This window comes from Nothobranchius furzeri, chromosome 12 (assembly GCF_043380555.1).
Source record: "Nothobranchius furzeri strain GRZ-AD chromosome 12, NfurGRZ-RIMD1, whole genome shotgun sequence".
Lineage (NCBI taxonomy): Eukaryota > Metazoa > Chordata > Actinopteri > Cyprinodontiformes > Nothobranchiidae > Nothobranchius > Nothobranchius furzeri.
In genome coordinates this window covers 9,965,332-9,978,150 of record NC_091752.1, presented here as the reverse complement: position 1 = coordinate 9,978,150, position 12,819 = coordinate 9,965,332, and the positions used below count along the sequence as shown (strand labels likewise).

General features: G+C 43.5%; 2 protein-coding genes and 1 long non-coding RNA gene across 6 annotated transcripts; 1 reads left to right on the top strand and 2 right to left on the bottom strand.

Annotated features, from left to right (window-relative positions):
• Positions 1 to 1,253, bottom strand: LOC139062054 (uncharacterized). Of its 2 annotated transcripts, XR_011515644.1 has the most exons (3): positions 871 to 1,253; positions 689 to 753; positions 1 to 494 (listed from the first exon to the last, which is right to left on the bottom strand). It is a non-coding gene; the product is annotated as an uncharacterized lncRNA (long non-coding RNA). The 2 variants fall into 2 exon arrangements; XR_011515643.1 differs by having other exon boundaries at positions 689 to 1,253.
• A 2,670-nt stretch (positions 1,254 to 3,923) lies between these two features.
• On the bottom strand, positions 3,924 to 6,508 carry LOC129158916 (putative nuclease HARBI1). Of its 2 annotated transcripts, XR_011515642.1 has the most exons (3): positions 6,191 to 6,508; positions 4,882 to 5,809; positions 3,936 to 4,017 (listed from the first exon to the last, which is right to left on the bottom strand). XR_011515642.1 is itself a non-coding variant. In XM_070542239.1 (2 exons), exon 2 carries the CDS (start codon positions 5,575 to 5,577, stop codon positions 4,945 to 4,947), a length of 633 nt encoding a protein of 210 aa, XP_070398340.1. In that variant the 5' UTR covers positions 5,578 to 5,809; positions 6,191 to 6,508; the 3' UTR covers positions 3,924 to 4,944. The 2 variants fall into 2 exon arrangements, 1 of the variants encoding a protein (XP_070398340.1); XM_070542239.1 differs by having other exon boundaries at positions 3,924 to 5,809.
• A 1,024-nt stretch (positions 6,509 to 7,532) lies between these two features.
• On the top strand, positions 7,533 to 9,820 carry LOC107375476 (zinc finger protein OZF). Of its 2 annotated transcripts, XM_070542238.1 has the most exons (3): positions 7,533 to 7,642; positions 8,193 to 8,273; positions 8,362 to 9,820. In XM_070542238.1, exons 2-3 carry the CDS (start codon positions 8,225 to 8,227, stop codon positions 9,669 to 9,671), a joined length of 1,359 nt encoding a protein of 452 aa, XP_070398339.1. In that variant the 5' UTR covers positions 7,533 to 7,642; positions 8,193 to 8,224; the 3' UTR covers positions 9,672 to 9,820. The 2 variants fall into 2 exon arrangements, with proteins under 2 accessions (XP_070398339.1, XP_070398338.1); XM_070542237.1 differs by having other exon boundaries at positions 8,193 to 9,820.
• Positions 9,821 to 12,819: the final 2,999 nt, after the last annotated feature.

The following is a 12,819-nucleotide window of genomic DNA, read 5'->3' as shown; positions in this document are numbered from 1 at the left end:
TTTCTAATAAATCTGTGTGCATGAAAGAAGTCATTCCTGTCTTTTGATGCTTCACGTAGCTGGGGCCTTTATGGAGAGAGAACAGCAGCATTAGATCATACATAGATTACATGAGAATGCAGTTCTGGAAACTCTCCAGTTCTGAAGTTGACCTGTAAAAAAACAAAAGCTACAACTTTATATATTAGGAATCACACTTTTGATTGCCTTTTCACCCACAATTGTCATTTCTATATGTAAATTGTCAGCTTTGATATTGACACTTTAGCTTTTTTGCTTATGAAAATGTTATTAATATACCTAAAGGTCAGATTGGTGACATCCTTCAACCAGCGTCTGTTGAACATGATTCGTTGAAGAGCCTCGTGTGGTGGAGATCATGGCACCATGAGCTCTTTATCACTGGTCGTTGCATCAAGTGGTCCATGGTCACATTTGCCACGGGTCCATTCATGCTTCCCTGCGACATGGTGAAGCACACCCACCCACATGTCCTAACAGAAAAAAAATAAGTTTTATTTGAAAACTTTACATGTGACAGAAGCGCTCACCAACAGAAACACAAGAGCTGGCACTATTATGAAAAGAAAGGTAATTATGTCAATGTGTATTGTTGTCTTGTTGTCCAAAAGATGTCACAATACTTGCATTAAACATATCACGATGTTGTGCTTTCTGGCAAATGTACCAAAATTGGTTGAAGATGTCATTCAGCCACAGAAGTAGGATGGAAATTCCCTTTAGGATCCCAGCCTGTGAACAAGGATAAAACAATTCCATCTTTTTGTCACAAACAGAACTCAGAAGACCCGTGAAGACGCCAACACAGTAAAAATGTATATAAAAAGTCTTTATTGAAAGCAGAGGTACCTGGAGGGCAAGGCTGAGGCAGGTTCAGAGGCAGGCTAAGGTCAAAGTGGCAGGCAGAGAGCAAGGCAGGGGTCAGGCAAAAAACAAGGTCCAGAGGCAAAGATCAGGCAGGGTGGATGGCTGGAGAACTACTGACAAGGCTGTAATAATCTGGCATCGGTTGACTGGATGGCTGGTTCTTTTATAGCAGGGGAAGCAGGTGAATGGGATGAGGCTGATTACAGGAGCAGGTGGAATGAATGGAGCTGATTGAAGCTGACAGAGGTTGCTGGGGAAAACAGGGCTTGGCTGGAGCTTGGTGAGAGGACAAGGTGAGCTGAATGAGGAGGTATAATGAGGAAGTGGAGGAGGGTGAAGGATGGGAGTCATGACAGAACCCCCCCCCCCCCCCCCCCTCAAGGGCGGATACCAGACGCCCACAGGAAACCAGAGCAGGGTGGGAGGAGGGGGACCAGGAAGGAGGGCCAGAGCAGGGCGGGAGGAGGGGGACCAGGAAGGAGGGCCGTAAGGGTCTGGGGGGCCGGCGACGGGGAACCAGGAGCCGGGACCGTGGGAGTCTGGGGGGGCGGCGACGGGCAACCAGGAGCCGGAACCGTGGGAGTCTGGGGGGCCGGCGACGGGGAACCAGGAGCCGGTACTGTAGGAGTGTGGTGACAGAGGACACTGGCGGACGAGGACTACGAGGGGAAACTGGACCACGACTAAGAGGGGACTGGGGAACTTCAGACTGGGGAACTTCAGACTGGGGAACTTGAGGGCAGGAGGGGTCCTCTTCAGAGCAGGGGCAGGAGGGGTCCTCTTCAGAGCAGGGGCAGGAGGGGTCCTCTTCAGAGCAGGGGCAGGAGGGGTCCTCTTCAGAGCAGGGGCAGGAGGGGTCCTCTTCAGAGCCTGGAGGCGTCGACCCTTGGACTGGAGCCCCTTGGACAGGCTGGGCCGGAGCCCCTTGGACAGGCTGGACCTCATCCGTCGAAGCTGGATGCGATGCGTCCTCCGAGACCACCGCCGAAGCAGGATGCGATGGGTCCACCGGGACCACCGCCGGAGCAGGATGCGATGCGTCCACCGGGACCACCGCCGGAGCAGGATGCGATGCGTCCACCGGGACCACCGCCGGAGCAGGATGCGATGCGTCCACCGGGACCACCGCCGGAGCAGGATGCGACACGTTGGAGGGTTCTGGGGAAGGTGACCACCTCTCACAGCAGGTCAGACCCTCCATGGCGACATCCTTCAGTGCAGACCCATATACCCTCCGGACATAAAGGTAGTAATTACCAAGTGCTGGGACTGCTATCAACTCTGGATGGGTGGAGAAGATGACATTTAACCTATCAGCCGCCCGCAGACGTAAGTGGGGGCAGGTTGGCTTGGCAAAGACCTCCCACACAGCCTCCTCGACCATCTGCATCATCCCCTGAACAATCTCCTCCGTCGGGACCGGTCCAGAAGCAGAACATGAGGTGCCATCCGTGGAACCCGCCGACACAAGCACGGGAGAAGGATTAACTTTCTTATCAGCTCCAGAAAACCTCCGGGACCGCCGCCGTCGTGACCTGACAGGAGGGGTTTGAGGCTGGAGCGGCGTGGTCATGAACCCGCTGCACAAGACGTTTGCAGCTGGCCTGGACAGAGGAGTGGAGCCTCTGCGTGGCTCTGGCCTGATGGCCAGCCGCGTTCCCCAGAACGGTGACTCCTGCTCCTTCTCTAGCTCCATAAACTCCAGGAGCGTGAGATCCTCCATGACAGGTACGATGAAAAAAAAGAAAAAAAGTACTCCAAGTGCTGTGTCAGCGTTGGGTCAGATTTTTGGCCAGATTATTCTGTCACAAACAGAACTCAGAAGACCCGTGAAGACGCCAACACAGTAAAAAAATATATAAAAAGTCTTTATTGAAAGCAGAGGTACCTGGAGGGCAAGGCTGAGGCAGGTTCAGAGGCAGGCTAAGGTCAAAGAAGGCAGGGGTCAGGCAAAAAACAAGGTCCAGAGGCAAAGAACAGGCAGGGTGGATGGCTGGAGAACTACTGACAAGGCTGTAATAATCTGGCATCGGTTGACTGGATGGCTGGTTCTTTTATAGCAGGGGAAGCAGGTGAATGGGATGAGGCTGATTACAGGAGCAGGTGGAATGAATGGAGCTGATTGAAGCTGACAGAGGTTGCTGGGGAAAACAGGGCTTGGCTGGAGCTTGGTGAGAGGACAAGGTGAGCTGAATGAGGAGGTATAATGAGGAAGTGGAGGAGGGTGAAGGATGGGAGTCATGACACTTTTAGTTCTTTTTAAAACATAGAAAGGTTTTATTTACCTGCAACGTTTTGTTTGCGGCTGCAAACTTCATCAGCCTGACAAAGTTTTCATAACAGTTCTATTCTGTTATGAAAACAATAAATAAAAGTAGAATTAATATATTGTTTTAAGACTTTGGAGTTTAAAAAAATAGTGTAGATAAGAAGACATTGCAACTCACACACTGTTGAGTAAGTTGTTTCTTGGTCCTCATCAATTTGGACTGCATCCGTAGCTAGATCCATGGATTTGAAACTACAGACAACACAATAATATTTGTTGTACGTAAAGATAAATACTGGAACTTACCTGAAATGGTACTGATTCTAAAGAGATAAATGTGGAGCCTAATACATCTGTCATTAATTATTTCTGCAAATAACAACAATCTGCTGTGAATTGACACTTCACAACATAAATACATATATATAATGACCTATATTTGCTTAACTATTGTGTTTTTATCTTTTTTGCACATAGTACAGCAGTAATTTCCTGCATATATGGCAAGACTTCTCATGAACAAATGTACCTTTCTTCAAAAGGATCCAAATCTAGGTCATCAGCGCCTCAACAACAGCCATTAGAAAATCTTCCCTGTAAAGATAATGTCAGAAGTGTTTGGTGGTGTGATGTTAGTTCTGAACCAAGTGTGGATATGCAAGGTGTAATTTAATGTATGAAATATCATAGCACAAAAACGTGAATATTTGTTTTACAGAAAAGATACTAACCCCTCAGACACAGGTTCAGTTGGAGATAATCGATGCGACATTTTAGCTGCTGTTCGCTTACTGGGTGTCGAGGTTGACTGCACATTACCTCCCTGAATTGCAGTTTCAGGAGCCTGCTTCTTCCGGTAGCTGGAAAACACATTTTTAAACAAAAATGTCAACAAGTTGGTTGAGACTCTACACCTTCTGTTTACATAGATCAATAATGGCTAAGCACAACTAGTAATATGAAAATGCATGTCAGTCATAAAAAAAAATTATCATTTTCACAAACATATTTTATTCTGACCTACATTCAACTGGACAAATTTAGAAAAATAAACACAAACTTCTGCACAACTTTACTTTTAGTAAAGCATGTAGTAATGGCTGACTAGTTATTTACTCTTTTGTAGCACAGCACTAACGTTAGGAAAAGATATTCCAATGGGGTTCTGTTACACAAACCCCACGAATAACATTATCTACTGAAGTAACAGTCCTGCTTAGAGGTTGGACTGTAGATCAAATATGACATAACTCTAAAGACTCATCTTTGGTTTGGAAAATGTCCGTTCTCTTCTGTGGTACATACAAACTGAAGCGTGATCACAGCTAACATGCTAACGCACGCTAGCTCGCTCCGGCTGATTGGTGACGTCATATAATCAAATCAAGCTCTGTTTATTTTTCTCGTCAAAATAAACGGAGCATCCATTTATCTCCAAACACAAGCGGTGTGTCGTCCACAAAACGTAGAAGTGATCTGATTACTCCTTAGTTGCTTTTAGCTTTTTCAAACTGATCAGGAAGCCATATGCTAAACACCGTTAGCTTAGATAAGTTTCTTGTTGATCTGCACAAAGATTTGTTAGATTACCTAAATCAGTATTATCTAAATCCATAGGTTTTATTTTCTTTTCTTAAATTGTGGAGATACAGCTCTGATATGTTTACCTACTCGTTACTGAAACCTACAGCAGACATAAGGAGACCAGCTAATACAACACTTACCTGGTCACTAGAAAATGCGCCATGTCCGCATCCTTTTCAGGCCCAAATTGAGTTGAACCAGCCTCATTCTTCCAGAGCATACCCAATTTGTGTTAACTTACATGAGGTACAAAGGTGTGGTGGACCTCCATCGCTTTCAGGAAGATGGTCCTGAACCTGGTCTTCATCATTCCAAAAGCATGCTCGATGATGCAGCGTGCCCTGGCTGTTGAAGCGCTGGGCTCCCACACCTTGAACCACCCGTTTGTAGGGGGTGATGAGGGGGAGTGGATGTTGGAGGCATGGGTAACCTCCATCCGCGAGGATGAAGTGCCCTGGAGGAGGATAGGCTGACTGCCTGTACAGTGGGCTGTGCCGGAGGACCCTGGAGTCGTGGACCGACCCAGGCCAGCCCACATAGGTGTCGATAAAGCGGCCCTGATGGTCACAAACTGCCTGCAGGATGATAGATGGGAACAGTTTCCTGTTTCTGTAGCACTGACCATCAGGACCGCTCGGAGCCTTGATCCGAATGTGACAGCCGTCGATCGCACCTGCTGCTTTCATGAAAGCTCTGTGTCGAGCCTGCCCAGCAAACCCACGAGACACAACCTCCATCTCCTCTGGGGTTTTGGGGAGGTGAATGACCTGGTGGAGGATTGCGACCACATCCTCCGTGACTCGATGGACGATGTCGTGGACAGTTGAGCGAGGCATCCCAAATACTCTTGAGACCACCCTGTAGGATGTTCCACTTGCCAACCAGAACAGAAACACCAGGGTCTCGATTGTGGCACCCCAACCATGTCGCCGATCTTGGTTCAGGAGATTTAGCAACACCACAAAAGACTCCCTGCTCAGACGAAAATCTGGCCTGGGATCTTCCTGGTTAAAAAAAACGGTCCAGGACTGGCACACTCATGTTTATCCTACAGTACAGGGGTCTGTTCTGTTAAAAGAAAAGTAGAGAACAATAAAACAATTAAAAAAAACTGTATAAATGCTTGAGATTTTTAGAAGAGAGCTAGGCATTATTAGGCATAAGTTGAAAAGGACAATACACATTAAACACATTGTAATGCTACTTTTACTATGAAATTTATGCACAGAACCAAGCATTATGATCAAATACAAACTTCTAAAATGTCATTCCATTAATTATTTTAGATGAATATAGGTTAAATTAACTATATGCATGTTAGTCTACTCTATACTAATGTGTATATTCAGCCACATGTCTTTCTGTTGCTTAAAATATAAATGAAACTATAGCACTAAAGTTAACATGTAATGCCTGAAAGCTGGTTCACTAAACAAAAAATAATTTTACCTGGATATGGCTGCTTCTCAGCCTTAAATACAAAGGCCGGTGACGTTTACTAAGCAGTCGCAGCTCCTCAAAAACCAAAAATAAAAGGGAATACTGCTGTGGATCCATTTTCACCTCTGACTAGCTTGTTAGCTTGTTAGCCTGTTTGACGCCGTCACGGTAGCTAAGCAACTGGACCTGGGGGCGGGAATAAAAACGAGGCTAGTACTGTCCGAATTCAGAGCCGCTGACTTCCGGTTTTAGCGGTCTAGCAAGGACCCGGTCTTGCTAGACGGCGAGGACCCGTACTCACAAGCATCCTACCTCTGGATTCGGGCACAGCCAAATACACGCTTAATGTCATGAAAACTATGGGGTGCCATTTGTAAAGTCAAACAGTCATAATCTAACAGCAATATTTTTGGTTATTTAGCATATCATTAATTCACTAACTAAATATTTAATTTACTAATTAAATATTTATTTTGGAACTAAATATTTAATTTGTAAATTAAATATTTATTTTCCGAAATAAATATTTAGATCCCAGCTAAATATTTATTTTGGAGCTAAACATTTAGTTTGCAAAATCAGTATTTGGGATATAAATATTTAAGTCTGACCCAAAAATATAAACTATAGTGTGGAGCTAAATAACATCATGGAAAATAAATATTTAGCTGGGATCTAAATATTTCTTTGGAAAATATTTAATTTACAAATTAAATATTTAATTTAAATTTTAAATATTTATTTCCAAAATAAATATTTAATTAGTAAATTAAATATTTAGTTAGTGAATTAAATATTTATTTTACAAACTAAGTATTTAGATCAGACCTAAATATTTAGTTTGCAACATAAATATTTAACTATAAATTAAATATTTAGCGTGCTAACTAAATATTTATTTGGAAACTTTAACATTTATAAATGTATGAATAACATGGTGAAAATATGACTTTGAAAAAGTGAACTCTCAATTTTTTCTCTTATGATATGCTAAATAACCAAAAATATTGCTGTTAGATTATGACTGTTTGACTTTACAAATGGCACCCCATAAATTTTGGCCAAAAGGCTTGCATGTAGCCCATTAAAAATTATATAAAAAATATTTTGCGTCCATGACGTCTTCCCCCACTGCCAATAATGCTTAATTTTATATAAACTTGTTTCAGAAAAAAATTCACTAATGCGCTATCTATCAAACTGTGTCTTAAACGTTCAAATTTAACGTAAAAATCTTCGCAAGTTGTAAAAATATAAATCTGTCTTTACCTGAACCGTCATTTCCATATGGTGTTGCAACACGCATGCGAGTTCTCTTGTCTTCGATGCTTCGACCATGCAGGCGTGTTTTGTAGGGGGCGTGGTTTGTAGTGGCTGGGGCTGCAGCTAGACCTTCCGTCTACGTACGTAGCGGAAGTGGAGAGAACCGGTACATATCATGAAGAGGAACGTTTAACACAAGTAAGCAATAAAACTAAACATAAACGCTGTTTCTAATCCCAGAGTTACTTCATCCCCACGGATTAGTGTTGTTAATTTCCGGGCTTCATCAGTCGTTCAGGTGGCTAACGGGACTAGCCGCCTTTTACGAACGTATGTTGTTGTTTAGCTTTCATAGATCTAAAGAACCGCGTTAGGGTCGCCGAACCACATATCTTTATCTCCTCTCAGCAGAATGATCATTATACATTATTTTGATAGTTAAACACGTTAAATACCCAATTATTTAAACGGCACCAGGTTGCCAGCGGTCAGTGGAGCCCACCAACTCACTTTTATTAATGAGCAGTTACAGTAAATATAAACCCATCTGTTATTTACCATGTAACGATTTAAACCCCTCTGGGAAGCAGTCACATGGATATCTGTCTCATCTGCATCAGGCTTCAGGAGGGTCCTGACTTCCAGCATGAGATGATGCTCTAGCAGTCAAACTGAGCATGAGTGGTGTTTGTGTGAATAATAAGTGACAAATGTTCAACATCTACATGTGACTGAATGTTTCCTGCAGATGGAGCTAAATACAGAAGAAGCTCCTGAGGAATGGAGTCCTGGTGTGGACCAGCAGGACCCGGAGAGCCTCCATGTAAAGGTAGAAGAGGAGCTGTGGAGCAGTCAGGAGGAAGATCAGCACAATGGGAGGATGGAGACTGATGCTAACAGGTTTTCATTCACTGCAGTTACCGTAAAGAGTGAGGATGAGGAGAAACCTGTTTTCTCACGTCTTCATCAACAGGAAGTGGAAGAAAGAGATGTTCCAACCAGCAGCTCAGCTGATCAGATAAAAGTAGAATCTGACTGCAGAGAAGCAGAAATGATCAGGAACCCGGACCTGAGTCCTCTTGAAGATGATTCCAACTCTTCAGAGACTGAAGTTAGTGAGGATGAGGATGCGAACAATGGTGACTCTCAGCTGAAACATTTATCAGACTCTGGGTCAAAAACTGAAGACAGTGACAGTGAGTGTGAGGAGAGCAGGTCTCCTGAGTCGGGTGTAAACACTGTCAGCAAGTCCTTTAGCTGCTCCGAGTCTGGTAGACTGTTTATTAACAACCAGGTCCTGCAGAGACGCACGGCGAGTCGTTCAGAAACAGGGTCCTCTAGTTTAGTGGATAATAAAAGTTTAAATGTTAGTGAAAATGTAGACGCAGACAGGGAAGTCCAGACAAGACAAAAGTTGTTTAGTTGTGACGACTGTGGTAAAAGTTTTACCAGAAAAACTAGTTTAAACACACACATGAAGATCCACATAGGAGAAAAATCTTTTGGTTGTGATGTTTGTGGCCAAAGCTTTAGCCGCAAGACGAACTTAAACACACACATGAGAGTCCACACAGGTCAGAGGCCATTTGTTTGTGATCTGTGTGGACACAGATTTACCCAGAAGATAAACTTAAACAGACACACAAGAATCCACACAGGAGAAAAGCCGTTTGGTTGTGATGTTTGTGGACAAAGATTTAGTCAGAAGAAGCTTTTGAACTCGCACATGATCATCCACACAGGACAGAAACCGATTGGTTGTAATGTGTGTGACCAAAGATTTAACTCTAAAACAAGTCTAAACAGACACATGAGAATCCACACTGGTGAAAAACCATTTGTATGCAGTTTTTGTGAACAAAGCTTTCGACAAAAGTCAAATTTAAACTCTCATTTAAGAGTCCACACAGGAGAGAAATTATTTGTGTGCGATGTTTGCGGACAAAGTTTTAGTCAAAAGGCATCTTTAAACTCGCACATAAGAATCCACACGGGACAGAAACCTTTTATTTGTGATGTTTGTGGGAAAGGATTTGGCCATAAGATCACCTTAAACAGACACACAAGGATCCACACTGGACACAAACCCTTTATTTGTGGTGTTTGTGGAAAAACATTTACCCATAATACAACCTTAAAACGACACATGGAAACCCATGCAGGAAGGAATTCCTTCTCACTGAATATTAATGTCCACTTATCTTCTAAAACGATCTTTCCTCAGTAGGATAACCGAAGCTGGTGTCTAACTCCATCTGTCACCAGGTGAGAGGCGGGGGTATGGTGGCCCTGAAGTGCCAACCACATCAACAAATCACTAAACACAACTACAAATTAAAAAAACAAAACTATATAAAAAAACACAACTGCAAAAAAAATTAAAAATCAAAAACACAATTTGTGTTTTTCTATTTGTTGTAGTGTTTTGTAATTTTTTATTGTGTTAAGTGATTTGCTGAATTGGTTTGCACTTCATGTCCACCGTACTTTGGACAGGTCTAAAGTTCACCACAGGGACGCAGAGACAAACAACCAGTCACTCACATCTAGGGACAATTTAGTGTCCGGTTAACCCAACATGCATGTTTTTGGTCTGCAGGAGGAATAATATTTACCATAACTTCTAAAAAATACTAGAGCTCACTAAGATTTGAACGTTGCAGGTATGTTAAATATTATGTTGCGGTTCTGTGACCTGCGTCCAACCCAACCAGCCATGTGAGGACCTGAGTCCTCTGTGGTAACCACCTCCCGTATGCTGGAGCACCTCGAGCAAACCTCATACCCGGGCTCTTTTTTCCAGGGGAGGGCTTCACTGGACACTATTTGTCACTGATACACTCCAAAAACGACATTGATTCAGTAGTTAACCTGATTTATGTAGTAAAAAACAACGATACGGGTGCAGCAAACACACAATTCTGGACCTCTGAACCCACCCTCCCCACCCCCGGTTGTCAGTAAAATAGCTCAGAACCTCCCCATACGTCATTGTTTGTACCCTAAGCTAGGCCTGGCCCACTTAGTGGGCTGGCTTCTTGTCGTTGGGTCAGTTTTGGATGTGTAAAGTCTGATTTATAGTTCTCCCGTCAGCTCGAATGCAGAGTTGCGCACACGCGTTAACAGAGACGTTTTCCCTTAGGACTTCTGCATTGCCTGGGGAAATTCCATGCCAGGACAACAGAGGGCGTAGCGCTTTGCTGGAGGTTTCCTGTCGCCATTGCAGTCACGTCTCCGGTCCACGATAGTGTGTTTGCTGTTGTGTTTACTGTACTTTGTGTTTGTGTGTTTCAGAGACTTTTTAACAGACACATCATGCGGTCTCCACCTCCAAACCTAAATTTTCTGTAATTTCCTTTTGGAATAAAATGCTTGCTGCATATTTTATTTATTTTAATTTTTTAATAGGGACAGTGCATATTAATGAACTTCAACAACAAATTATATCAGTAAATATGCCAGATTGTAGCACCAGTGCTAATGTCCATCTGCAGGTGATAAAAGCAGTAGAAGAAAGTGAAGTATTACATTTAAAACCAGGAAACAGAAAGAAAACACACAACTTGTCACTACTGATGGATACAGGTTTGGCTTTCCTTCAGCAAGTGTTTAAGTAGGAATTTGGAGGAACTGTATGACTAAGTCTCTTATGCTGAGTGGTAATTTGTTCCAATATTTAGTCCCGTTAACGGGTGGTGTGGGCGTTCCAAAAGCAGTGCGCCTGTAAGGCACCTCATAGTCTCCTCTTAACTGCGGCCCTGGTGGACATTCCACTTGGAGACCATGATCTAAGAAGTCTATATTTATCTAAAACAAAGCAGTGGTGGAAACTAAAAGCCTTATGGAGGATTTTTATGGCTTTTTTAAAAGAGCTTCTATGGGTCTGAGTGTTGCACCAGCAGCATGTGACCCGGAAGTTACACTGTCCCATGTGAGACGACATCATAGAATGTAAAAACAACTTAGCAGCATGGAGGGACGAAACAGGTCTGACTGTTTAAAACTTTGCACATTAAATGTGTTTTTTTGTTCTCATTTATGTGATTTTTAAAGTTAATGTTGGGCCCGGAGTTACCCAAAGATACTTGAATTCTTGGACAATGTAAAGTTTTACCCCTTCAGTAAAGATGTTTGATATTTTTTAGTTCAGTTGTTTCTTGGTGAAAAGCATGCTAACTGTTTTCTTGTACATAGGCTATGGTTGCTGTCAACAACGGGCTTGGAGATCATTGGACCCGTATCTTTGTGCTCCTTCAGTCACGGGTGTGTTAACGATTGTCATCAGACTTTTTCCGAGAGACATTCTCCGATCTGCCCGTGTTTGCTGCTAGATATGTTCAGCACTCGTATTATTTTGTGAGGGGGGGAACGGCGGTGCTGTTGACAAATAAAATGGAAGTGGTATCCTGACCAACCACAGGCTTGCAGTGTCACAGTTAAAATAGGGCCAGGACTCCGCCTCCCTCTGTGGGCCTGTTGGAGAGCTCCTGCGCCGATGCATCATGATGTTGCGTGTCTCTGTACTACCGCACGCACACACACAAGTATAAATCAGGCTGAAGACTGGCTGTATCCATCTCCACTGGGTGTTTGTGCCTAACCTGATGTGAGTGAATGAACAGGTAAGACAGGCCTCCTGACTCCCAGTTGGATCTTCATTAGTCACATTATGAAAGACGATCTTGGTCCTATGCAGCAGCTGGGTGGATTTTCCACACCCATCCTGGTCCATTTGCAGCTGCAGCTTCCTCCAAGTTAGCCTGGTTTATTCCACTTGGTGTCGTTTTATTCATCTCCTCCTTTACGGCCGAAGATGCAGCTCAGTCCTTTCTGGGATCAAACCCACCTTTCACAACACTCTGGGTATTTCTCCTTCCTGCCTAAAGGAAAACATATAACTTCCTTTTTAAGTGAAAGAAAGATGGACAAGAAAGTGGAATTAAAAATCACAAACTTTTATTACCAAAGTTTAATGAACACTGTGATAGAAATTCATAGAAAAAGTTATTAATTCATGAACAAATGTCAAAAACAGCAGCTGTTTTCTCATCTGTAGCTTAAACGGACACAAGGCTCTTCTCCGCCGTGGCTGTCCCATCCCCTAGCAGCTTTGTAGATGAACGCAGAAAAGAGGAGCTGGGAATTGATTTCAGTCTCTTTATGAAACAGGTGACAGGAGACAGCCTTCGTGTTACTTTTAGTAAGAAACATCTGGTTTTCCAGTCAACAAAAACCAAACCAAAAGCTGTTCCCTTCAGCGTCTCCGTGTGGAAACAAGGTCTGGCGGAGCCGAGCGCCGTGCTGGCATCTTCACACAATTAAATATCCAAAATCAGTCTGACTGGGTACAAAATACAACCTGCATCCCCCTGCAC

Coding starts and splice junctions, on each gene's coding strand:
- LOC129158916 (XM_070542239.1), bottom strand. CDS start 5,577: ATGCCTCGCTCAACTGTCCACGACATCGTCCATCGAGTCACGGAGGAT.
- LOC107375476 (XM_070542237.1), top strand. CDS start 8,193: ATGGAGCTAAATACAGAAGAAGCTCCTGAGGAATGGAGTCCTGGTGTG.